General features: G+C 37.7%; 1 protein-coding gene across 50 annotated transcripts; it reads left to right on the top strand.

Moving 5' to 3' along the window:
- Positions 1-478: 478 nt before the first annotated feature.
- LOC18433607 (alpha/beta hydrolase family protein) lies at positions 479-26,509 on the top strand. 50 transcript variants are annotated; one of them, XM_088853314.1, is made up of 11 exons: positions 479-676; positions 1,591-1,668; positions 8,074-8,419; positions 8,525-8,751; positions 9,058-9,160; positions 12,367-12,458; positions 12,569-12,743; positions 18,429-18,531; positions 25,489-25,589; positions 25,703-25,848; positions 26,300-26,509. In XM_088853314.1, exons 1-9 carry the CDS (start codon positions 542-544, stop codon positions 25,568-25,570), a joined length of 1,341 nt encoding a protein of 446 aa, XP_088709440.1. In that variant the 5' UTR covers positions 479-541; the 3' UTR covers positions 25,571-25,589; positions 25,703-25,848; positions 26,300-26,509. The 50 variants fall into 50 exon arrangements, with proteins under 50 accessions (XP_088709440.1, XP_088709439.1, XP_088709432.1 ...); XM_088853313.1 differs by having other exon boundaries at positions 25,703-25,908; XM_088853306.1 differs by having other exon boundaries at positions 18,429-18,599.
- Positions 26,510-27,983: the final 1,474 nt, after the last annotated feature.

Below are 27,983 nucleotides of genomic sequence, written 5' to 3'. Positions count from 1 at the left end.
TCAAACTCAGATTCAGTAGGGTCAAGGTTATCTGGACCCAAACCCGACCCATTTACTCAAGATCCAAATGCAGTAAGGTCAACTCGTCTAGTCCACGTGTCGACCCGATCCAGTTCCAATAAGAGTCCCTTTCCCCAAGCATCTCTCTTATACACGTCTCTCACCTCTTATCGCCTCTTTGGAATCATGTATTTAAATTGCTAATCAGTGAATGTGTTGTTGGGTCCCTAGTCCATCCACTGGTTTGTATGGTTAACTTCATATGTGTACTGTAATTTAATCGGGAGGAATTCATCCGAGGGGCGGGGCGGAGGAAATGCACCTTCTCCAGGCCGACGTACGCTGGGCGCTGCAAGCAGGGGTGGAGTTTTGCTACCTCAGGACCACCAACCACCACCACCACCACCACCACCACCACCACCACCCCATCCCCTCCACTTTCTCTCTCTACAGAAGCAAGGACAACAACACTTCTTTCTCTCTCTACTCCTATTCTTTCTCTCGCAATCGGCCATGGAACCGCGGTTCTTCGGTGAGGCCCATGTATGCTGTGACGAGGGTGGAGGAGGTGGAGGAGGAGAAGCCCGCGGTGTGCACCGCCGATGAGCTCCACTATGTACCTGTGCCTGGCACCAATTGGAGGCTCTCCCTCTGGCGATACACCCCTCTTCCAGAGGCATTTTTTCTCTCTCTACTCTCCTCTCTCTCTCTCCTCATTTTTCCTGTCTCTCTCTCTCTCTCTCCCTACCCTTTCTTCCTTTTTTCCCCTCTCTCCTCTCTCTCTTTCTCTCTTCTCTATATCTCTCTTCTTGTCCTCACTCTCTGTCTGTGATCCTCTCTCTCTCTCCTCTTTCTATCTAAATTAACTAGTTTGAAATAATTTGTATCTGCCTCTCTCTCCAATGAGCTAATTTAATGGATCTCCTCTGTTACGCTGTTGATCAGTCATCAGAGATGGTTGTGGTTAATTCTTATTGTGTGGCATCCCACAAGTCTCTTTCTCTCTGCAGATGGTCTGGAATCGAATTTGTCTGTTACTTTGCAGATCAGTGTTCCTTTTATGAGTTTATGCTCACAATTGTATGCTTTGCCCGTTTTTCGGTTCCTTTCCCTACCACACCCACCCCCTCATTGCTTCTCTTAAGTAATTTGCATTAATTCAAGTTGACTGATGCTCTGCATATCACTACTGATGTTATGTGTTTTGCTAAGGTTATTTCTAATGGTATAGATAGTTTAGTTGTAATTGAGTCTTACTCTTACTTTGTTGATCAGTGGCTCTGTGCTCTTTATATGATCTCATTAAGTTAAATGCTTCTGATACTGCTTAATAAGTTCATTTTTCATTTGTTTGATCATTATTATTAATGCTTTTCTTTTCCTCCACCTCTCTTTCTCTCTCTCTTTCTCTTTCACTCGCTCTCTTCTCTCTCTCTTTCTTGCTTTCTCTTCCGCATGTCTGATTTGATTGAAAGCGATTGTTACTGTAACCAAGGTCAGTCTTGTGTTATTTTGATAGTTGTGCTTCTTATGTAGCAAACTGTTTCCTCGATCCCCTAATTTTTTCATTGGTTCCTTGTATATTTGCAGGCTCCTGTCCGGAACCATCCTCTGATGCTTTTGTCGGGGGTGGGAACAAATGCTATTGGGTTTGATCTATCTCCTGTGGTAGGCATCCTGTTTATCTCCTCTCTTGTGTGTTCATTTGATGGATGAGTGGGTCTGCAAGTTTACAATTTTGAACTAGAAATAAGAAAATAGGTGTCCTACTTTGACTTATATTAGAAGGCCATTGACGAGTAGCTTCATATGTTTGGAAATTTCAGATTAGGTTAAACATATCTTATAATACATTAGAGTTTTTACCTCCTTTTGTATAATTTAAGTGCTGTTTTCCCTTTTGGCACCATATAGGATTTGATTTTGGCATGCGTTTTACATATCTTATAATACATTAGAGTTTTTACCTCCTTTTGGATAATGTAAGTACTGTTTTCCCTTTTGGCACCATGTAGGATTTGATTTTGGCTTGTTTCTGCTCATTATTTCTGTTTACATTCACAAATGATGTACTTCTCTTGTATCTTTAGAAGTAATCTAAATGCTTTCTTTGTATCATGGTTTTCTATTTATAACTTAACAACAATTGGTAAGAAAAATATTACTAGAAAAACTATTTCTCCTTTTCATTTTTTCAAGGGATTGGAATTTATTACAGGCCATCCTTCTCTTTTTGATGAAATTGACTTGTATTTTAAATAAAAGGGTTTCAAATTACAATTCACTGTACCATTTACAAAACTGAGATTCCGAGGGATTATGTAGACATCGTCTTACAAGAGAGGAAGGGGGGGAAGAAGAGGGGGGTGGGGGGTTCCCAGGTTTCAACCTTAAGATCCGTGTTGTGATTCAATTTTGGGCTGAGGTGCCATCCTATGCCAGAGCATTGGCCTTTGAACTGGGCCGTGTGCCATGAGTACTTGAATGTAACATGCAATGACCTAACGATGTCAAAAATTTCATGGAAAATGATCTAAATGCCAGGGACACAGGGATGATTTTGAGATCCACGAGTATGTTCCATGAGTCTCCTTGCAGCAAGAGGGAGGTATTCCATTTGGAGTCAAAGAGTTTCTAACTTTCTAATAAAGTGAGTGCCATAGTTGTTGGAAATCAGAGCATTCTTGGAATCGGAAGCTGGGAATCATGAGAAGCTAGGAGCTTCCTATGGTAGGAAGTGCCATTTGTACAATGCATATCTCAGGATCGAGATTCCTACCTTTTGGGAATCGTGCTCCAAACCACTTGGAACCATGCGAGTAATTAAAAGGAACAAGTTCCATAAGGTAAAAGGTTCGAAGTTCTAGAGTATCCTTAATCAAGTATCCCTTAGTATTCGAGTTGATGTGTTGTGTATGCTTAGTCAAGGTTCTCCTAGTATTGGTATCAATGTTGTTGGGATCGAGCATGGGAGCATGAGAACGTTGTAAGCTGGAAGCTCCCTATGTTTGGGATCGCCATCTTACAATCTAAATTTTAAGGGTCTTGATCCCAACATCTGGGGAGCTAGGTCCCAACTTTTTGGGGTTGCATGTAAAATCTAAAGGTCCCAGACCCTTCTGGTAAAAACATATTTTTTCTCTTTGAAAAGTATATAGAACACAATTTTGCAATATAGGTACTTCCTTTTTTAGTGGATATGCATCCAATACTTATTTACTTATAAAAGATTAAACTAACATGAGTGTTATTTATGGCAACCATTCCGTCAGGGATTGGGATCATGTACATCCCATTGGGAGTGAAATCCACATAAGCTCCAGCTCCGTGAGCGTGGGATCGTTGGGATTGCCACCAAGTTGGGAGATCCCAGTAATTATGATTGGAATTGAGGTCCTAGACTTCCCTAAACAAGGGTTCCCCTAGTATTGGAATCTATGTATTGGGTGCCCTTAATCACAATCACGGTTCCCTACAATTATTACTATCGAAGTCATTGAGTGCCCTTAAATAGAGAATACCCAAAGTTCTAGAGTCGAAGTTTACTTGAGTTTCTTTATTGGATAATGAAAGCAAAATTATTTGATTTATTAATAATAAATTCCAAATAGTACACTTTCACTTTTTTTCCAAATGAGACATTAATTTTGGACTTTAGGAATGATGTTAAGTAAAGCTTCTAGACTCCTATCCTGATGTTAGGTATAGTTTCTAGACACTTATTCTCGCTGAATGAAGAAAGTTCATTTTATATATTAAGGAATAATAGATTTTAAAGAACAGAATGTTTTAAGTAGTGTTTCAAAATTTTCAAGCGTTCCATGATATATTTGCGATCATTCTACTCTACAGAGTAAGAAGTTTACGTTGTTTCAAACAATATTGAAAGCATCCCATAATATTTTTGCAATCATTCTACCACTAAGGTATAATGAAATTTACCTTGAATATGAGACTTGTTAAATGGCTGTGTTAGCATGGTCCACTAAGTAATTCTTGTTTGGATTCCAAATGACTTAGATCGATATTTCTAAAAAGTGGAGATCCACATTGATCGAATTACGGTTCGGGACACGTAAAAACCTTGGGATTTGATGCTGTTGAATATGGATTCCAAATAACTCACTTCGAGATTCCTAAAGGTGGAAGCGAGATACCTAAATTTAAGGAACCAGGTTCTATGGAGATTCTTTGATTGAAGCAAGACTCTGTTGCCACCTAGTGTGGCGGATTTTGGTAACCATGGTGAGTGCCTCTGCCTTCATCGAGTTGGTTGTGCTAATAGGGTCTGAGAAGGAAAGCAAAATTTGAGCAGAACCAGTGTTTTAAAATGCTGGGATGCGGACCAGATGCAATGGGGGCTGATGCAGCAATGTGGCCCCAATGCGACTGCATCACCTCCAATGAGGTCAATAAATTTAAAAAAAATCCAGAAAATTATAAAAATATAATAATGATAAAAAACATAGATTTGATTTATGTGATATTAGGTATTTTAATATATTAATTTCCTAATATATTAGCTATGTAAGACTCTGAGTCCCTTGCTAGCCTGATAAAGAGTAATATAGTTTGTTGCTAATCTTTAATACAATTGACAAGTACGGCAAAGCCAATCTATTCCATCTCAATTAACATATCCAGATTTCCAAACTTCACATAAACATCTAAAATTCCAAACTTTGAAGTTTAAACTCCAAATGCAACAGCCAAAAATTTATGAAGACATTAAAAAACAAAAAATAATCAACACTCAAGGATCTGCTTGATAACAAAATTTGAAAATTTTTTAATTGACTTATTTTCAATTGTAATTTGAGGAAATGACGTTTGCTGTATGGGGTAATTTGATTGGTTAGTTTGAATAACAGTTCGAAAATGTTTTAATACTATGGGCGTTTGATTGACATTTTGCAAATTACAATTCTAAAATATTCTCTCTCTTTGTTCGTCTCTTCCTCAATGCCAACTTTTTTTACACAAATCAAAATTATCTATTTGGCTTTTCAATCACCAAGTTTTTAATTAATTTTCAAAACTCACAATTTTTTGTAGCCACCATTATCCCTATAGAGATTGAGTTGAACAAATAAATAGCTAATTAACCCATGTTTTCACAACTCACTCTAAAATTTCAGCCCTCCATTTGACTAGGACTCCAAGGAATAGGCTGCACAATAATCCATCTATTTCATCCCCTTCACCAAACCATCCAAGACCTCTCTCACCTCTGCAATGCGCAAATGCCTATCATCACTACCATAGAAATAGTGCACTTCTTCCTCTACCTCAACCCAACTGCACCCCACGTCTTTTCTCAACCTTTTTCTTTTCATCTCCTCTGTCACTCTCTAACAATCCCTCCACTTCTTCTTTATCAAAAAAAAACATTCCCTCCACTTCTTCTCTCAAAAAAAAAAACATTCCCTCCTCTTATTCAACTGATGCACACATACAACATAACATAATTTGCTTAACTCTCTCCATCTAAACAAAACCTCTGTTACTTCTCAACCCATTTCTAAATACCATGAATTTTCTCTCGTTCTCATTCTTCTTCTTCTTCTTGTTGGCGAGATTCATTTGAAACAAATAGTCTGAGGCAAACGGGCTTGGGAAATGATTAGCTCCCATTTATGATTTGCAAATGCTGATCTTTTGTGGGGCTTCTCCTGTCTAGTCTAAGAAGGAAGAACCTAAAAGTAACCCTCAAATATCATTTGTGTTTTGTGTAAGTTAGCACTAGTAGGAGTTTGGTCATAGCGAATGGCATCTTTCCATAGTTGGAAGACCTAGCCTCTTGCCAGAATTCAAGGGGTAATCCTCATGTGTCATTATGTGTTGAGTCCGAATTAACATTAGTAAGAGTTTGGTCGTTTGGAAAAGCGTGTTGTGGCCATAGTCAGAAGAGATGCTTGACCTCCCTTTGTCAGTATTCCCAAGAAATAAAACCATCAGTTCTGGTGATTCTGGGAGTAGGCTACAGAAATTCCCCATTTTATTGCTATCAGGCAGATTGGCTCTTATCAAGGTTCATGTATCTGCTATGTATTCTGCTTTGGATGGCTGATAAGCTTGACATTCTGAGGGATTTCTTGTAGCAGATTAATAGCGAGGAGTACAAGTTCCACGAGGTTAAATGGGAATATTAGTGCAAGTCCAAGGTGATGGGAGTTTTAAAGGATAAGATTGAACAATATTGATGGGTCGACTGGAATTTGTTGACACTAAATCCAGAAAGAGCATGGATGAGTAGGGGGGAGAGTGTAGAGTGAATGTGAGACGGTTTTTGCTTGGTGGATGTAGCATCTAGGAAAGTGATGTTCAATGTGGGGGATGAGAGTTCTTAAATGCCAATTTCGTTCCAGAGATTTGGGATTACTTATGAGCATTGAGCATTAGAGAACAGGAGGGGGTTTTGTGGTGTTGAATCTAAACATGGTGGTGATGTTGGTCTATTCTCACTCCATTTCTTTTACAGGCTTTATTTGGAGCAGTAGAGTTGATGGAGGGAAATTGTCAACTTGTCTCATAAGGAGCATGCCGGCCACGGCATGCGTATCTTCAACTTGCTTACATCCGTTGTTAACATCTTATTGTGGATCATCTCCAATATCACAGTTTGCAGTTCCCTACCTTTGTCCTCATGTGCAGGGAGAAATTGTGTCTCATCTCACTATGGACTCTCCCCCCACCAAGATGATTTGAAGTTATTTCTTTGGCCTCTTTCTCATTGCTTGGTTCATGTTTATAGCAATGGATGATTCATTGAGTTGTTGTACCCATTTTGCCAAAAAAGTCTTTTTTATGGATCTTGTGCTCCCTTACCATGTTTTGGGTCTATCTGGAAGGATGGAAGGAGAGAATTGGCGAAATCTTCAACCACGTCTATTTGCATAGTGAAGTGGTCGATACCATAAGCCCCAATAATCGGGATGTGGTCCCCTATTGGGTTCTTGTCTTCGACACATTCCGGAATATTTCAGTATAGGTTTTGGTTTGGAAGTTCAGGATCATGGCTCGAAATGTTTATACAGTTATTGGCTCTCAACCTGTAGGTTTCTCTTTGGAAGGTACCATGAAGTTTAACTTTTGCAGTAGTTTTCATGGGAATTTGGGACCCCCCTGGTGATAGGTATTTTATATGAGAGGCACAAATCTATTATATAGGCTTTATCCATTGGTGGTATTCCTCATGGCATAAGTTAACCCTCTTGATTGGCCTCTGTGCATGTCTCTAGTACTTCATTAGTTCCTCAGCTGAGGAGGGTTACTGTGTCATCAGTTGGCTTTACATGACCATCCAGATCCTTGGAGGATTGCCAACATGTCGCATGTCAAAAATTCCCAAAAAATGATGGAGATCGTGTTTCATTTCTGTACAACTGCTAATAACTGTGCTGTTTCCTTTTGAGCATGAGAGTGGGTGGAAGGGTGGTAATACTTGCAGGTTCTTTCTCTCTGAATTGATCCACCATTAGTCTGCCGTGTTTTGGTGCAACTTCATGTATACTTTGATACAACATATTGTTGCATGGTGTTATTTATATAAAATAGCTGAATAGATAGTATTCAAATAAGGTATGTATTTCCATCACATTTCCCCTCAAAAAAATGGATGCCCATTCACACAAATGCATTCCTGGATGCGCAAACCCACACACACAGACATACATGTATGTGTGTGCATGTATTCATACATGGATACACCTCTGTGTGTACGCGTACGCGTGCACGCCCACACGCGTGCGTATTCATATTCATTCCAGCTATTGCAACTGTTACATATTCATTCCAGCTAAAATATTTTCTCTGTTAGCTTTTTTTTAATCCTCTGGTGTTCAAATTGCTGGAGTCTTCATGTTCCATGAAATTTTAGTGGCCTAGTTATGTTCTTGAGAAGACTAACTCCAATAAATTTCATAGGAACAAAATAATAATATTAATTAATAATAATAATCTCATGGGTGTGATATGAAATGCTGAGAAGATTTAAGAAATTTCAGTTTTTATTTAGGCATGTTACTTCTGTATCTTTAATATCCTTATCAACTTGTGTTGATACTTCTGCAGTCTTCATTTGCTCGTTACATGTCCAAGCAAGGGTTTGATACTTGGATAGTGGAACTTCGAGGTGCTGGGCTGAGCAAAAGGAAAGGGGAATCCAAATCAGCTGGACCTTCTGCTGATAATATTATTGCTGCTCAAATGATGGAGTCCCTTGACAAGGAGGTTGTTGGGTTGTCTTCTGTTCAACAGAATGTTATGGATGTGGATTCTTATGCTTTGCTAGACACTGAGGAGTTGAGGGTTAAAATGGATGGTAGTGAGACAAGGAGGGATGAATCAGTTTTGGTGACCAAACTTTCAGAAACTTTTATGCGTTTATCAGAGAGGCTCTCAGGTTTCCTCAATGAAGGTCAAGCAAGGGTTATATCTGCTAAACTTTTTGATCAAATATCAAAAATTTTAGAAGATGCTCAATTGTATGAACGCTTTAATGAAGTCAGGGGAAAAATTTCAGGTTTATTAGAAGCAAATCAAAACTCCACGATTTCCAGCCAGATCAGAGAGTTGAGTCGAAAACTTGTAAATATACTTGAGGAAGGCCAGAGATCTGTTTCACCTCCATTCTATGACTTGCAAGAGCGCCTCTCTACAACCATAGAGGATTTCCAGAAACAACTGGATCTGATTGTGAAATATGACTGGGACTTTGATAATTATTTGGCAGAGGATGTTCCTGCTGCGGTGAGGTGACTCTTATTGATACTAACTGCTGCCTTTCTAGAAAATTCATCCTTTTTTTGTCCTTATGGTTCTTGATTTGTCACACGGCTTCAAGATTTTCATAGTTATTTTTTACTTGTAAGCTTGTTCTTTTCCTATTTTTTAAGAACATCACTGTTATTCCTGAAACTGATATGTTGATAGTATTCCCAATCATTGCCTTCTCAAAACACACAAGACGTGTACATTCTAAGAATTAGAATGGTTTTCTCGTATCTGTTTTGCTCGCTTCTGAAATTATATTGAAGTTTATCGGTGAACCTGTAGATGGACTATATTAGAGCTCATAGCAAGCCAAAGGATGGAAAGTTGCTTGCAATTGGTCACTCTATGGGTGGTATATTGCTTTATGCAATACTTTCACGATGTGGTAAGATGCAATAAGTCAAGATCTTACTTATCCTGAAAGATGTGTTTCGTTTTTTTTTCTTTCTGTTTTTTTGGGAATCATTAAGATATCCATTGATTGTTTCACTTGACCCTTTCCTATGGATATAAGAGAGAAAGTATAGATCTTTCCTATAGCAAAGATAAAGATAGTGATATACTGGCTAATTATACAATTTTCTGATGAGTGTTACTTAATGATAGTTTGTAAATGGATTTATGTGTGTCTGTATATGCACATATTCTTCATGTTAGTAAATTGTATTGCTACATGACTAGATTTTCTAGTGGAAGACTTTCTTAGGCGTGCTGGCTGAACATATTCATGTTTATGTACGTACATATGGAAGTTTGCATGTTGTATAAACATGTGTGATGCTTATGTGATCACATACGCAAGCTGGTGCCTCACAATAAATGTATATTAGACATGTACTATATATGTAAGCAAATGTGAAGAGAGGTCTAGGATCTAGACTCTATAAATAGTGAGTAATGACTCTTATTTACACAGATTAGATTTTAATCAAAGAGTAGAATATCTTTGGGGTTGACTTCCGTGATTCTCAATCACTTGCCTTTATTTTAAAGCCAGAGAGGGGGTCTAACGTTAAACCTGCAAGAGCCCCACTCTCCCTGTTTCTACTTCGTTGAATTACAATTCTAGATCCTTTCTTGAGACTAACATCATGTTTCTATATAGCAATTGTGGTCCATTTTTCAGTGTGACATATATTGGCACCACTTAGAATATTAATATAATGCCAAGCTAACCTTCTCTCCCCTCTCATCCTTGCCCTTTCATATTTAAAAGGTGGTGTTATTGATGCGTTAAGAAGTTTGAAGTCTGAAAGAACAATGTGGTAATTGTTTGTACTTGTATGAGAAATTGACCTACGAAAGTAACATCCAAAGGCAGTTTCCCCCTTCCTTTAAGGATTTAACCATAAGGCAAATCATTGTTCAAGATTTAAAATTTTTTGGAGAACATGCTTGCATTTCCGGGGCTTGGAGTTTTTGGAAAGAAGGACCCATTGAGCATTTAAATCAAGAAATGCATAGGACACCTTATTGTAGTCTTAGTCAAAATTTACCTTATTTTGGTACTCTTGAATGTCCTAACTTTATTGAGTGTTCCATGGGCTGAAATCCTCAACCCACATTGTCCAAATCTATCTTCCTATGCTATGAGCAACACACAACATTGATAACTCCTCAATTTCAACTAGCTATTATGACAAAATGCTTTTTAGAATATAAGTATTGAATTAACTGTCTTTCACAAAAAAAACCAAAACAGAAAAAGAAAAAAGGGACAAAAATCGTATCCCAACATTTCTCAAAATATTGGTCCTATGTAAGACTTTCTAAATCGAATCCCAACATTTCTCAGAATATTGGTCATAAGAGCTTCTCAAAGGTCCACCTTGATTAAATACAAGATTACTAGAATGAACAATGATAACATATTTATAGGTTTCTAAGTGTTAAAGGTCCTTTTATCTTTATTTCTCTTTGACTCAAGGCGTTAGGAGTTAGGACCTATATGTCATATTTGTTTTCAAAGTAGCAAAAATGGGAAAGGAAGTGTAGAGATCTAGATCATATTAGATGCATTAAGAGTGAAGATCAGAGGATCCTTGTGAAAGATGACGAGGTCAATAAAAAGTGGAGAATTTATTTTCAAAATGACTAAATAACGAAGACTATGGGTACACAACATTAGGAGAAACCTTTGACACAAATAAGGGCGGAGTTTATAGTCACATTCGTAGGATTATGGTATCTGACGTGAAAGAAGGTTTGGGAAAGATGAAGGTAGGAAAGGCTTTAGGACCAGATGATGTCCCGATAGAGGGTTGGAAGTGCATGGGGGAGATTGACACATGTTGACTTACCATGTTGTTCAACAAGGTGTTGAGAACAAAGAAAATGTTAGACAAATAGGGAATAAGTACTGTGGTACTTATTTAAAAGAACAAAGGAGACATATAGAATTGTACAAACTATCAAGCGATTAAACTTATGAGCCACACTATGAAGCTGCAAAAGAGAGTAATTGAACAACGACTAAAGCATGAAACGTGTTTCAGAAAATCAGTTCGATTTTATGCCTAGGAGGTCAATCACCAAAGCCATTTTCCTACTTAGGCAACTGATTGAGAAAGGGCAAAGGAAAAAAGACCTCCACATAGTCTTTACCCCACCATCATTTCCTTATTTTGATTCCTCCCTTCTCTATCTCATATAGGACTTTTGCCTCGGATGTCCCTTTCTTGCTCATCGGATACTCTCTGTCCCACTACCCAATCTAACACTTGGATCTTGGAAGATTTTCCTTAATCCTCCCTTCTAGCCAATGTTGAAAAGCTATCAAATCTGGGCTTTGATTCAAATTGTTTGAAATTTTGTTTTTGTGTTTCTAGCAGGTTCACCTTCCATACCCTCTACTAACCTTATTAGTATTGGCCGTCTCATGATCTGCTGTTTGATTTTATTTTTGAATGTTGACAATTCTATTTAAAAAGCAAAGTGAAGTTTCATAAGTATGACATCCCTCAAGTTGGGTGCTCTATACATTGCAAAGAATGGCACATGCTAATAAGCTATATACAATTAAAACGTTGGGTGGGGAACCAATTACAGTGGGAGAAAAGCATAAAAATCAGGGGACTGTAGCCCAAGAAGGCACCAAAATGGTCCTGTTATCATTTCACAAGTTAGCGCCAGTAGTAACATTTACTGTGTGATTTTTTTGTGAGAAACAAAGTTTCTGCACCTTGTCCAAGAAATTAAAGCAAAACATAGTTCTGAAGACGTACTGTTGTCAGGAACAATGCTTGATGACTTGTTTATCTCAACATCCATGTCTGTTTAGAAAATCAGCATTTGATATACCCTCTCATACTATCATTTTCATGTTATCTGGTGTCTCATATAACATTAATTAGGGGTCATTCTCTTCCTACTATTCTCTTTATCATTTGGTTAATTCAAACTCGAGCACAGATTGCAGTATTGCTATCTCTTTTGCACTGTTTGCACTGTTGTTATCGTCAATTGACATAAAAACAGCTCTGACTGTTTCTCTAAATATACCAACAAAATGGAGTCCTGTATGTGCTCTCTATATCTACTTAGAAATCTTGCTTTTTACAGTCTAATAGTTCATACCTGAAGGTTTTGCAGAAAGAAGTTCTGAATTAGCAGCCATTGTTACTATAGGATCATCGCTTGACTATACTACTTCAAACTCTTCCCTAAAGTTGTTGCTACCTCTCGTAAGTTGATGTTTTCCTTTAGTAGCCATTCAAGTGCTGTGCATAAAGAATAATACTGTTGTAAAATTTTGGTTGGAGGTTGACGAGTGTCGCTTTACCATGTTATGCAGGCTGATCCAGCCCAGGCACTTAATGTTCCTGTCGTTCCATTGGGAGCACTAATGGTGGCTGCTTATCCTCTTTGTTCTCGCCCACCTTACGTGTTGTCTTGGCTAACTCCTCTGATATCATCTCAAGACATGATGCATCCTGAGTTGCTAGAAAAGCTTGTCTTGAACAATTTCTGTAAGTTATATATATTCTTGATTATCCTGTTTGTTGTTTATTCATGTACAGGGCGTCATGCCATGTGGATGGGGTTGTTGACCTTTATGGTTATCTAATTTAAAAGTTACATGAAAGTCTGCAGTCTATTTGTGCTTTTAGGGATCAAAATTATGGTTGTAGTTTACTGCCTTATCTGGAAGGTTAAAGACATGTCTTCCCTTTGGACATTACTTGTTTAGCAGCTGAACTCTGAACTACTATAATTTACAATTTTGAACTTGAAACCAATAGGTTGTTAGTGAAATGGATCTTTCTCTATTAATTTTTATTTCTTTGTTAGTCTTTATCTAGGGTGAACACGTGTAGCTGAACGTGATATTTGTGATATTAATTTGAATAATGTTTAGGTTTCAATAGAATAAATTTGACTGAATGGTATATTTTTGGCTGTTCCAACTATCAAAATTGAGGGCCAGACTAAATTGTTGTTGGGTACGGTGGCTCAAAATAATGTATTCAAAATAATTTCCACGAAGCGATATTAATTTGAATAATATTTAGGTTTCAATAGAACAAGTTTGACTGAATGGTATTTTTTTGGCTGTTCCAATTATCAAAATTGGCGGCCAGACTAAATTGCTGTTGGATACGATGGCTCAAAATAATGTATTCAAATAATATCCATGAATGGCTTTCACACCTGATTCATGATGAATATGTGCAGAAATGGAACAAGGAGCACCTTTGGGATTGGTTTGGAAGGTGTGGTAGTTTACAACAAAACATTGTCGCATCAGGATATGTTCATCACGATCGGGGAGCTCTTCAAGAGGACTTATGAGCTAAACTTCAATTTTTTCTTGAGGATCCAATAGAAAGTAGACAAAGTGCTTACCTCATTAATAATGCAGTGCTCCAGAATTGGGGATCTCATGATAACTTAGATTAAGGGAAAGAATGCGAGGATTGATAACTTAAAAGATTTCATGGCTTTGCTTCATTTTGAGTTTATCAGTTGTTTCAAATCATTGAGAAGAGTAGGTTGGAATTGAGACATCCTACATGATAGCTTTTCACTGGCTTTACTTTAGCCCCCCCCAAAAAAAAAAGAAAAAGAAAAAGCTTTTTGTTGGCTTTTGTTGAAATTGGGAGACATATTTCCTAGCACTAATCAATGGTTGGCCAGTCAGTAGTAAGAACTGTGAGTCAACTTCATTGGACTGTTGAAAGTGTGGACGGTGGACTAAGATGCAAGGGCAGAATTTTTAACTTTGGATGATGGAGCTGCCATTGTCTTTTGCCTTCGATCCTTGTTCAATATGAGGGTGAGGAGATCTTCTAAAATTTATAGCTCATAAGTACCGAGAAAAGAACTCAATGAACACTGCACTATAAATAACATATTACACAGCAATTGTTGAATAGCTTTAGTGGTACTCATGGCCTAAATAAGATTTTGATTGTTTTGTTTTTTTTTAATGTGATGAGTGTTGCATTGAGTAAGAGAGAGAAGATACAAAAGAGTGTAGTAAAGACGCCCTGTAGCATAGGGGTCCTGTACAAAAGCCTCAAGGGTCCAAAAATGCCCTCCCTGGGGAGGGCTACCAAAAAATGCCGTACAGAAACAACTCAGAAGTACAAAAATGGGTATTCCATGTGCACAACGATGCTAGGAAGTCTCTGAATATCGAGTGGCGTGCTTGTTGACTGCGTAGCTCCAGCTTTTGCAAGGGAATCAATGACCCTGTTGGCTTCCCGTGAGATGTGTAAGTGTGTATCCAAGGGACATGAAGGGATCTGCAGAGATGGGAGATCTCATTGAGAATGTGTTCTACTCTCCCAGGGGAGGGAGCAGAACTAGATGCCCAAGCAATCACATTTTTGGAGTCCCCCTCAATGACTAGGGAAGGGTTACAAGAGGGATCAAAGAGTTTAATTCCTTCAAGGAGGGTGGTGGGCCTTAGCAGTATGGGAGTTGATAATACAAATGTGAGGAGAGTAGGACAGGAGAGTGCACCCATCCTCGTCTCCGAAGAGGCCCCCGATGCCTGCTAGTCCTGGGTTACCCAAGGAACACCCGTCAAAGTTTAGCTTGATTTGGTTGAGGTTGGAGGCCTCCAAAGGGAGGAGCGAGGTATTTTGATGGGACTCAGATGCAGTAGAGCCTACCAGTTCTGGTGAAAGCCGGGTGGGGAAGAGTGTCTAAAGAACTTGTTTTTCGTCCAACATATAATGGAAGATCTAACCTGGTCTTTGAGTGTGACAAGGGAGAAGATTCTTTGTTCATTTCTTTCCAAATAGTCCACAGTAGTGCGGACATAGCCGTAGCCATAAGAAAAGTACCGATTTGTGCCTAGGGGGAGAGAAGAGGTGTGGCTGAAGAGGTCTCCCCAGAGGGAATAGGCGAGAGTGCAGTGGATGAAAAGATGGGCATTAGTTTCTTCATCGTTGGTGCACATGATGCATCGATTTGGGATCTGTAGGCCTCTCCGATGCAGTTGGTCCAGTGTGAGGGTCCTTTCCGAGTTGGCAATCCAACTGAAGAATTGAACCTTGAGCGGGGAGAGGGTGGACCTAGCACTGCCTGCGGTGGATGGGATTGGGGGGGGGGGAGGGCAAGGGCACGAAGGATACCATAGAAAGAGGAGACCAAGAACTTCCCCGAGGGCGCAGGAGCCCACACTAATTTGTCCAGGCCTTGCCTGGGGAGGAAGAAGGAGTGGAGGAGGGATGAGAAGGCTTCAGGGGCCTTCTAAATCCAGCCTATTAGGTCCCACACTGTCAAATTGCCCTGCCACTGTTGCGTCTCGGTTGGTAGCCAAGAGGTATAGGTTATGAAACCTATCTTCAAGTGCGTGGCCAATCCACATGTCTGTCCAGAAATGGATTCTGGTGCCGGTTAATGGCCTTCCATACCCCAGAAGAGTTACTGTTGGCTCTCCCTCTGGGGAGCCAAGCAGAGTCCTACTAGTGGTATTTAGATTTTAGTACCTCATTCCAGAGGTCCCTTGGGTTGCAAATCACCTCCGCGACCACTTCCATTTGGGCAAGCAGACTTTATCCCACAAGATGAGATGGAATTTCCTACTGCCTTCCCCTGATCAGAGGAAATTCCTCATGGGCTATTCTAGGAGAGCCACAACTGAGGCGGGAATGTGGAAGAGGGACATTTGAAAACTAGGGATGTTGGAAAGGGTGGCCTTGATGAGAGTGATGCTGCCAGTAGAGGATAAGAACCTTCCCTTCCATCCCACAAAGCGACAATCAAATGTATCGATTATGTGAGTCCACAGTCTGTGTTTGGGTTTGCCTACACAGAGTGGAAGACCTAAGTAAGTGGTGGGTAGCTGGTCAAACATGCCCATCGGCCAGCCAAGGTTTCCACAGCTTGGGGGTCCATCGAGATACTAGTCATGGTTGTTTTGGCCAAGTTTACTTTAAACCCTGTGGTTATCTCAAAGCATTTGGGGAAGAGAAGCAAAGTGTCAACCTGTTGGGTGGTAGCTTCATAGAAGAGGAGCTTATTATATGCGTACTGCAGATGGGGGATCTCGGTGCCCTGGCCCTAGTTTGAAGCCAAAGAGGAGGTCGTTGCTATAAAGGCTTGAGATAGACTGGCTAAAAGCCTTAGCTGCTATCGTGAACAAGAAGGGCGACAGGGGGTCACCCTAGAAGTGGGAAAGAAGCAGTTTGGAGAACCATTGAAAATGATGGAGGAGGAACTAGATACACAACTTGCATCCACTTGCGCCAACGAGGGCCAAAGCCCATCCTAGCCTGGGCCTGGTCGAGAATAGACCGGTCCACATGGTCGTATGCCTTTTCCTAATCCAATTTGATAACTAACCCAGGGGTCTTAGCGTGGTGCCTGGAGTGGATACACTCATGGGCAACTAGAGCGCCATCAAGAATCTGACGGTCTTGGACAAAGGCCCCTTGAGTTGGGGAGATAACCTAGTGGAGGACTTCTCTAAGCCTAGAGGTGAGCACTTTGGAAAGCAGTTTGTATGAGGAATTCACCAAGCTGATGGGTTTAACATCTTTGAGTTCCTCCACATCTTCGACTTTAGGGATCAAGGCAATGAAGGTGGTGTTCATGGCCTTGTTAATGAACCCTTGACTATGAAATTCCTTGAAGAGTGATAAGATTTTGATTTTTATTTACCTGATCACATGAATAAGAAAAATACATGTTCATTTTTTTGATAGAAGAGAATGAAAAGTTAAAATATATGACTAAAGTACAATTTATATACTTGAGGGATGAATGAAATGAAAGTACTACTCTCATCAACATCTTCATGAACACGTCATATATTATTGGGTGAGTCGCAAGCTGCAGCGTATTATTTCAGATAGACCACACCACATTATGAGAACCAAGATAAGAGTTTTGATTGGTGGGAAATTGATGCCTGGCTTGTAAAAAATTTATTTAATTAAGTGTTTATACTCATTGTAAACTATCCTAGTAGTCTCATTTTTTTCGTAGTAGGGAATAATTTTGTTGAACAAGATGAGAAGGATACCATAACAAGATTTACACTAACTCCTAAAGTGACATGAATCCCTCTTTTCACAAAAAAACCCAGCTTTCCTCTCTGTTGCCATGTTGGCATCCCCCATGAACATGAATTTCAAATTAACATTACAACTTGGTAACCAATTGACCATTTCTTGGCTGTATTTTTAAGATATTCCTGTTGCAGTTCGGTGTAGATGAAGAGTTATCTTTTTTTGGAAAATTGTAAATGGAGAGTTCTTTGCTGCAGTTTCACGTTTTGTGAATGAACATATTACCTTAATGATCTCGCTCCTCATTTCTCCATGTGGCCTTGATTTGATTACTATGTGTGTCAATAGTCCTTATCTAGTTATTTATTTATTACATCATGTACGTGATGTGTAGCTAACACACAGGAACATTAAGAAATGAATTATGGAATTATATAGCCTGCTTACATGTTTCCTTACATATTTTAGTCGACACATCCTGGTGGGTGTATAGCTATAGATTATGCATGCAAAAGGTAACATCTAAAAGTGAAGATATGCATGGACGAGGCTTCCATGATAAGGTTCGATTTTTAGAACTATGTATCTATTGGGTAAAATATCTGGGAGAATGGTCGACTCATATGGAGAAAGTGAAGGGTTTTAGTTAAGTTAAAACGCTAAAGTTTTCACTGGCTGATGGTAGAATACCAGTATAAAAAACTTGACTTTGAATAGGTTGTGAAATACATTCTAGATATGTGAATTTTATGGTTTTTGGAACTGTGGATACTTGCTTCTGTCGTTTCTGTTGTAGTTATATTATTCTTGGCCATTATTTATACCCAACAACTTATAAAGTGGGGACATGTTATCTAGCAGCGATTTGTCTCGGCAATTGTTATCTTTGAATGGTTCACTGGTCTCCCTGTGACAGATTTCTATTGAAATGATGAGAGTATACTGTCATGATGCTATGTACTGACCTTAATGAATTTTAGCAGTTAGCCACTCTTTTGGTTTTTTGTTTTATTTTTCTCTCTGTGATTATTGCCCATCTCTACTTTCCTCTTTCCATTTTATTCTCTCACTCAAATCATCTCTCACACAATGTAACGTGACCTTTCAAATTATTTTTCTTTGTTACTTTTATGGAAGTAGGAGGAAATAGATCATATAATTATGTTCACAAAATTGATAATATTGCAGGTACCATTCCTGCCAAACTTCTTTTGCAACTTACGACAGCTTTCAGATATAGGGGATTACGTGATAGGAGCGGCACTTTCTACTACAAAGATCACTTACCTAAGTATGATGTCCCTGTGTTAGCAATTGCTGGGGATAAGGACTTGATTTGTCCACCCGAAGCTGTATATGGTGAGTTGTGATATATGTATAGGGATAATCTAAAGTTCACAACCCTTCAAATTACAAAGATTAATGATAGAATGAGTTGTGAATGGTAGATTTACTAACTTTGTGATCTATTTCTTAAAAAAAGTTACTTTTTGTGATATCTTACTCATTAAATAAGGTTTTTTTTTAAAATATCACTACAAGAAAAGAGGTACTTTTGTTATCTCCATAAAGGATAAACTTGAAATTTTTACTAAAGGACAATGACACTCTACAAATAAAGTTATATGATAGTAACTTTCAAAATGCTATTGTATTTTTGTAAAAGTTTCAAATTTGCCCTTATTTAGTGGTTAAGTTGCATAGCAAAATAATTTTTTAAACAAAAAGTAATGATCTTTTTGATAAATACACCCATCACCTCTTCTATCATTAACCGTTGTATTTTGAGGGGTTGTTAACTTTAGACAAACTTATATATATATATATATATATATATATATGGGCAGTGATTTCATGCAACTGTTGTATCATAGTATAATTCAACGAGACACTTCTAGAAAACCATGTTTGTGGTATTTGTATGACCCAAAAGTTTGCACACACACTCTCTTAATCGCAATAATCAATCCCCAAAAAAGAACAAGTTCAATTTGAACTCTAGATATGGTCAAATTGAGTCCCCTCCAAAAACGAATCTAGACCATTCATTTGGTGAATTTCAAGATCTTAGCCTTTATAAACTCAAAATCATTTTTTTCTTTTTTAACATTGTTCATCTAATGATAATAAAACCATCCAAAAAACTTGGAAATGAAAAAACTCCTAATAAGGCCTAGATTTAAGCATTTCACCAAAATGAACGGCCTATGTTAATTGGACTAAAATACTACTTTCTAGGTTGTGTTTTTAAATTTTTATTTTTTGTGATTGTTCATTAGAATGAAAATAGTGTATATTTCAAAATTTAGATCAAACAAATGGCCATAATATGGGGAGTGATTTCATGTCACCACGTCGTTGTAATATAATGAAATATAATGAACCCACACTTCTAAACAATTATGTTTGTGGCATCACGCACCCTCTTTATATCCTAATAACCAATCTCCAAAAACATAAAATTTAATTTGCACCCTAGATGTGGTCGAAATGAGTCCCCCTCCACAATGAATCTATACCATCCATTTTGTGAATTTCAAGATCTAGGCCTTTACAAACTCAAAATCATTTTTCTTTTTTTTTAACATTGTTCATCTAATGAGAATAATCCATCTAAAAATTTGGAAAGGGAAAAATTCCTTCCAAGTCCTAGATCTAGGCATCTTACTAAATATGGACGGCCTATATTAATTGGGCTGAGAAAAAAGCACTTTCTTGGGTGGCCTATATTAATTGGGCTGAGAAAAAAGCACTTTCTTGGGTGGCCTATATTAATTGGGCTGAAAACAACACTTTCTAGGGTGTATTTTCAAAATTTTACTTTTTCGTGATTGTTCATTGGAATATAAAGATATATTTAAAAATTAGGGTCAAACAAATAGCCCTAACACAGTTTGTGAAGATTGTTTCATTATATTATTGTACATTGTTGCATGAAATGACTCACTTAAAAAAAACCATGGTATGGCCATTTGTTTGATGCAACGACCTTCAAAAACCATGATATGGCCATTTGTTTGATACAAATTTTGAAATATGCACTCTTTCATTCTAATGAACAATCACAAAAAAGAAAAACTTTAAAACACTGCCTAGAAAGTATTTTTGTAGCCCAATTAACATAGGCCGTTCATTTTGGTGAGATGCTTAGATCTAGGTCTTAGAAGGAGTTTTTCATTTCCAATTTTTTAGGATGGCTTTATTATCATTAGATGAACAATGTTAAAAAAGAAAAAAAATGATTTTGAGTTTATAAAGGCTAAGATGTTGAAATTCACCAAATGAATGGTCTAGATTTGTTTTTGGAGGGGACCCATTTTGACCATTTCTAGGGTTCGAATTGAATTTATTTTTTTTTGGATTGATTATTGAGATGAAGAGAGTGTGTGTGCAAAATTTTGGGTCATACAAATACCACAAACATGGTTTTCTAGAAGTGTCGTTGCATTATATTATGATACAACCGTTGCATGAAATCACGGCCTATATATATATATATATATATGTATATATACACACACACACACACACACACACACACACACACATACACATACACATGTGTGTGTGTGGCCTATACAAGACAAGCAACATGGCCCATTTTGACCATTTCTTGGGTTCGAATTGAATTTTTATTTTTTTTGATTGATTATTGAGATGAAGAGAGTGTGTGTGCAAAATTTTGGGTCATACAAATGCCACAAACATGGTTTTCTAGAAGTGTTGTTGCATTATATTATGATACAACCGTTGCATGAAATCACGGCCCATATATATATATATATATATATATATACACACACACACATACACATGTGTGTGTGTGGCCTATACAAGACAAGCAACATGATATAAGCCATTTTAGTTGGACGGTGTAGATTTGACATGCCTTTTAAGATAATCAAAATTTGGCATATTTTTTAATACAGTGTCCAGTGTTCAACTAGTTGGGCAAGTCTGTGAGTAACTTGGGCTCGCCGCCCGAGTATTCCCGAGTTGAGTGTCCAACTCAGGGATCTTAAAAAAAGTAAAAATCGTTACAAAAAATTCACTAAAAAAATAAGTTGTCTATTTGTAACATGATTTTTTATGTGTTCTATCATTTTGGCAAATATTGGAAAGTATTTTGGCCATGAATTCTTATTTTTACATTTTCCTATATTTTTTGGATTATCTAAAAAATAATCGAGTCACAAATTGATTTTTCAAAATCTGGTTTTTTTTACTACTTTTTTAACCTCATTTAGATTGTTTTGTTTAATTTTACTTCAAACATTTGCTTAGCCGGTACCTGCCCAACTCGAGCCGGTTACTTGCCCAACTTGGGCCGGTTACCTGGACCGGATCCATGGTTGGTTTCCACAGCCTGTTCGTGCAATTGAACACTGATAGTGTCAAATCTATACCATCCAACTATTGCGACTTCTATACATATCGTTGCTACTTGCCTACTTCTACAAATAGGTTGCTCCCACTATGAACCTTTCCACACACACGCACACGTGCACACACAATTTATATGGGAAATTTTTTATGTCATGTTATATTAATAAATTATATATGCCCTTAAGCTCCTAGTAACCATCCAATCTAAACTACTGCTGGAAAACTGGGCCTCAGCAAGGTGCGGAGGTGAGTTTGTATTACAAACTCAAGGTTATACAAATTCTGTTATTTTTAACATTTAACTAAATCACTAATTAATGTTGTATGATGCATGAAAAATTATTCTTATTTTGATTTTTTTTAATTTCAAAGGCCATATATTATATTTTAATTTTTTAGGGTTTATTTTTAGGATTTTTAAGGTTTGTTTAGGGATTCTAGGCCTTGTTTATATTTTAGGAGTTATTTAAAAAAGTAGTTAGCATGCTTATAGAATATTTTGTTTTATTAGGAGTGAAAATGCCATTATGAACTTTGTTTTAAGTTTGGACCTTTTAGTCAATCTTATTTTGGTGAAGGGCGTTATGGACCTTTGTAGCCCAATTAAGTCATAGAAGAGGTGCGTAGAGGTAGGGTCATGCACGTGAGTTTATGAGAAGGAAAAAAGGGAACTTTAGCTTGGAGCTCTATTTAGGTTTGGGGAAGAAACTTCAAGTTTTCTTCAAATTGGTGATTGTGCTTTTCCTGAAATGGTTTAATTTTTATTTTCTTCATGAAATTCCTACATCAATTGGTATCAGAGCCACCGATTTATGGTCAGAAAGGGCAGGAATCGTAGATCAAGTCTAGGTTTTGGCCAAGATATCCTGATTTCAGTCCAAAATTTGTTGTCTGATTTCAATTTAGAACTTGCTAATTTCAGTCTAGGATTTGCTCGTTTTCTACTTAGAGTTTGTGATTTAGTTGAACCTACGAGGGCAAGAAGGGACATGGAAGAGGAGTTGTTGTAGATCTACCTTGTGATGCATGGGATGAAGAAATTTAAGATCTCAGGAGGCAAATTCAGTAGCTTGCATGATAACTTGCGGGCACGCTCAGGGTAAGATAGTGATCTTTCTTCTCAAGATGTTGATTAGAACACTTTTCATTGTCGTGCTCCGTGTGAGGAGTTGAATGAAGATGAGAGTCATAGAAGACCTAGATGAGGGGAGCATTACTTTCGGGTTTTCAATTTGAAGGTGGACATTCCTGATTTGCGCATAATTTAACTCAATCGAATGAGAGGTAATCTCACTGCTTGTCAGCATAATTTGGTTTGTGATATTTAGGAGGACAACTGTGGAGAATCTTCATTTTTATCGAGTTTTTTCCCAAATTAGTAGGTAGTAGTTTGGAATTCGCCACTAATCTTCGATACATGCTCAGATGAACAACAAGATCTCTTAGGAGATTCATCTATAATAAGCTTCAAGATAAAGATCTCTCAGATGAACAACAAGATCTCTTAGGAGATCCATCTATAATAAGCTTCAAGATGAAGGTCTTAAGGATTTTAAAGAGGTGGAGCATTCAAAAGATTTAGGGTATTGGAATGAGAGTAGCACAACAAAAGCGTGGTTTGCTCAAACCGCAAATTGTGGCCCTAGGTTTAGATAGTAATGAAACAGATGTCGAGAAAGCTCCTAAAGTCCAGGAAATTTGATTTGAAGTTTCCTACATGATTTCAATGCGAGTTCAAGGATAGCCAAATTAGATAAATTTGTATCCATTCCTCAATGCAAATATCAAAATCTGTTTCTTGAGGATTTTTTCTTATCACAAATAATCTTTAAGCCAACAATAAAGGTTGAAGAATGTGATTTTAATGCTGAATTCAGCTAACCACTCTTCAAAACTTGCCGACGGGTGTTTTACAACCAAGGGGGTCTGATGTAGGACAAAATTGTTCTTATTTTTAATTTTTGTTTAATTTCAAATGATGTATATTTCTATTTTAAATTTAGGATTTTTAGGTTTTTTAGGGATTTTAGGGTTTGTTTATTTTAGGATCTTAGGAGCTGTATAGAAAAGTAGCTAAGATAGCGTATTAAATATTGTGTTTTATCAAGGGTGAAATTGCCATTGTGAATTTTGTTCTAAGTTAGGACTATCTAGTCAAATCATATTTTGGTGATGGGCATTATGGACCTTTGTACACCAATAAAGTCATAAAGGAGATGCATGGTGTAGGTGGGGTTTGCGTGATTTTGAAATTGAAAAAAACAAAAAGGAAGCTTCAGCTTTGAAGCCCTAGTTTGGGTTTGGCGAAGAAACCTTTTTTCAAATTAGTGCTTGTGCTTTGCCTAAAGGTGTTTAATTTTATGTTTTCTTCATCAAATCTCTATATCGTTCTATAATTGCATTGCTTTATAATTTGTATGTTTTTTGTCATGATATGTGATATTTTCTTATTATAGACTCCATTTTCCTCTTTTTCCATTTTTTGAATTTTGATGAATTGTAAACTACAAATAAATTCTTCTATATGCAATCTTTTATGTAATTTTTTCATCTTTTAAGGCCTTTTATAATTTCTTTTGCCTTTTACCCTTTAGCATTTTTTTTTTTTTACATTTTTTAACCTTTTATATGCGCTCGTACACTACTTGGTCTTCATTCAGACACTCTCGAGTTACTTGGCTCATGGGGTGAGTCTCAAACCATGCTGAGTTTCTAAACCTTGGTCTGAACAAACTGCTGGGAGATGTTTGTTGATGATGTAACAAATGAAAAGGATGAAACAGGCAATTGGCTCATCTGAGACGAACTGGAAACCCAACCCCCTCCCTAATCTCTCTTTCTGATGTTCTTCCCTGAAATTGCTCCATTTCTCTTATCCTTACAGGGAAATCCCAAAATCTGGCTATCAAACTTGCTGGAAAAACCGAAATCTTGCTAGAAATTGATCTCCTGGCTGTTCTTGCCTCTTTTGCTATGGTTCTTTGAATCCCAAATCTCAACATCCGCCCCAACCTTGTGGCAGAGCCATCGACCCAAAGGAGCTGAAAAACTGGGAAGCATTAAAGCAAGGAGATGTTTAATGGAGAAACAGAAGCTCAAATCCACGACTGCTAAACCAGGGTTGACAATGAGTCAAAAGGGCTCCTCGACCCTCTATCCTTGAGCTCTCGAAGGCTTTTCTTAGAAAGAGGGAAAAAAAGAAGAAGGGTGTTCCTTGTGAATATGCCATGGGTTCGTACATGGAGGCTTTTTCTAATCTTACCTTCAATTGGAAGCTCATCATCACTGAGCTCATTTTTGCATGGGAACAACGCGAGCACACAAATGGGCCCTCCCATTAGCAATTAACTTTCAATTATAATAATTTCAGCATCATAGCCTCTCTCGTTGTGCAGAAGCAGGCACTCAGCATTAGAACTCTCTCTCTCTAAGAATTGAGGTCATACCCTCCGAAACACTGAAAAAAATATGGGTTTTGGCATTGCGTGGAAAAGTCGCTGGAAAATTGGAAAGATTGGTAGAGAGAGAGAGATGGGGACTGATCGTAGATTAATCATTTGGAGACGGAGAGCTAAAGAGAGCTTAGAGAGATAGGATGGTGGACTTCAAAAGAGTCTGTTTCTTTTCTTCTTTTTTTTCCTTCTCTCCTTTTGTACTCGTCAAAGGACATCTCCAGGGCATCCATTTGGATCCGATGATGTTGGTAGCCTTGGGCATATATAACTTATAAAAAATCCACAATAGAAACACGCGCACATATGCAGGCACACTTTTTTTTTGTTTTTTTGGTAGGGGAGGGTATTTTTGCACCGCAATTTGATTTCTTAGAACTACTTCATGCTTGTGTTGTACAAATCTGCAGAAACGGTGAAGCTCATCCCTCCCCATATCGTTACCTACAAAGTTTTCGGAGAGCCAGATGGTCCACATTTTGCACACTATGACTTGGTTGGAGGGCGCCTGGTATGCATTGAGAGAGAGATAGAGAGAGAGAGAGAGAGAGAGAGAGAGAGAGATTCTTTCATCTACAGTCTATGCACATTGATGTTGATATGTTCTTTCTTCCCGTTATGCAGGCAGCAGACTATGTTTATCCTTGTATAGTTGAGTTTCTTGTCTGTCACGACCAATTATGATGCTACTGTTGATCCCTCCACACTGTTGGCATCAACTAAACAGAAAATCCTCTTCAGTAATGCTAAGCTCCCAAGAATGGCAAGAGGTATGTATTGGATTTCAACCGCTGCCAATGTTTGCAAGGGCCAGCCTTCATTGATTCATGGTAAATACTTGAACGAAGTGTAAATTTACCTGCACATTGATATCATCACACCCATAAAAGAGAATACGCTCAAGGAAAAGCATACCACACACAGCCATGACATCAACCACCAGTTTTGTCAAGATGGATGATGGAGATGAACTGTAACGTCTAATGGCGGATATTTACGCCAAATTACGATTCATCTTCATCATCTGCAATGAATATGGATGCCCCAAATGTGTATGGTATATGATGCTCAGGATGTGTGTGGTATGTGGTATGCACAATTTATTGGATGTGTGTGATGCATGGTATGCTTTCACCATGCATGGTTTCATTTCTTGGTTTGTTTGAGAGGTGGTGCTTGAAGCTGTGAAGCTTATCATAAATATTAATCATTTAATTGCAGGAGTGTTATCATATAGTCCATGCTTTGATGGTGCATGTGCTGGCGCCACCGCTATAGCATCCGTCAAATTAATTTCATTATTTGGTCAATCATTGAATATAGTGAAACCTTTACTGTAATTGTTGGTGCTGACAGTGCTAGAGTGTAGCATCTGTCGTATTGATTTCATTATTTGGTCAATCATTGAATATAGTGAAAACTTTACTGTAATTGTTGGCACGGGCAGCGCTAAAGTGCTTTATTTGTAATTTGTGAGGGGAGTTCTAACCGGTGCTATTATGGGTGCCAGTAGTGGCGCAAACTGGAGTTGCTCATATGTTTCTCTATTTGAAAATTGGAAGGTTATAATATAAAGTACCAAAAAAAAAAAAAAACAAAAAGAAAAGAACTGGTGCAAACTTTACGAGGGAAATTTATGCACGTATCCCCCTAAATTCCTGTTGTTGAAAAAATTCCTCCCAAATTTCAGTTATTACATTTAGACTTATTTTTTTCTTTTAATTTTTTTAAAATTGACCTGATTACCCTTAATTTAGGACCTTCTAGGTCTTAAGTTCTTAAACCCCATGGGCCACCTCTGCTGACCCTCAAGGTCTTAAGTTTTTCCAGGGCCTAGGTGCTACATAGGCTATCAAAGGCTCTTAGGGTCTAGGATGAAGGTCCTAAGTTCCTCACTCGAAAGAACTTAGGACTTTTGTAAGTTCCTCTTGGACCTTAATAGCTATCTTGACTATTAGAGGGTGGCTCTTGAGGGTTTGGGTGGGACTATAGGACTCTGAAGTTCCAATTTTCTTTAAGTTAGGAATTCAAAAGCCATCTCTGGAGGGAGGCTCTTGAGGTTCATGAGGAACTTTGGCTCTTTAGGTCTGAGAGGCCAAATATTTGTGATAAGGTTTAGATTATGGTGATAATGATAATATTTCTTGCTCGTTCTCTCTCGCTTGAAGTTTTCAGGGCTTTAATGATGTTTCCCAATTTCTTGGTTTGTCAAAACCAATCAGCTTTGGGGTAGTTTTGTGGCCAATTTATGCAGATTGAAAGCTCGACAGGTCCTATGGTGGGTGTCAAACTATTTACACGTAAAATTTCACAAAATTTGGGATGAAATGGACACTTATCTCATCTCTAAACTGCTTATCTCATCTCTAAACTGAGCCATAAAATTTGGGATGAAATGGACACCTATCTCATCTCTAAACTACTTATCTCATCTCTAAACTAAGCCATAATAATCAATAGAGAAGGGTTATGTTAAATTACAATTTATGAAGAATTAGTCTATAAAGATCATTGCTTCATAAATTGTTGGCAGGGCTGGTGTAAAACTGATTTGAAATTTTGGAAATCAATAGATAAAAATACGAAGAATAATTTTTAAAGGTCTACATAAAATAAGAGAACAAACATTCCAGAAATAAAAGAAAATAAATAAAGGGTGTAGTTTGCATAGAGCATAGACTCTAAACAATCAAATTAGAGCCTACTTTCAAATAGTATTGAGATGGTTTTAATATTGAAAATCTTTGTGATAGACTTAAAATATATTTTCATCTTTATTTATAAAGGTTAAAGCTTCAAAAATAGTGTAATCAACATATCTATAAAAACTTGGAAATCTTGAAGTTTGATGGTCCAAAATTGCGTCACAAAATATGAGAAAGTTTTCTATGTTCCCCCTACAACC

Source organism: Amborella trichopoda, chromosome 12 (assembly GCF_054954075.1).
Source record: "Amborella trichopoda isolate Santa Cruz 75 chromosome 12, AtrichopodaSantaCruz75HAP2 v2.0, whole genome shotgun sequence".
NCBI classification, from domain to species: domain Eukaryota; kingdom Viridiplantae; phylum Streptophyta; class Magnoliopsida; order Amborellales; family Amborellaceae; genus Amborella; species Amborella trichopoda.
The sequence above is the reverse complement of the archived record's forward strand: the minus strand, read 5'-3'. Positions and strand labels throughout refer to the sequence as shown.

Excerpts from the sequence above, each read along its gene's own strand:
- LOC18433607 (XM_020666712.2), top strand. The coding sequence starts at position 542 with ATGTATGCTGTGACGAGGGTGGAGGAGGTGGAGGAGGAGAAGCCCGCG. Across the intron at positions 1,669-8,073 it reads GGTTTGATCTATCTCCTGTG|TCTTCATTTGCTCGTTACAT; the intron begins GTAGGCATCCTG and ends ATACTTCTGCAG. Across the intron at positions 9,161-12,357 it reads TGCAATACTTTCACGATGTG|GTTTTGCAGAAAGAAGTTCT; the intron begins GTAAGATGCAAT and ends TCATACCTGAAG.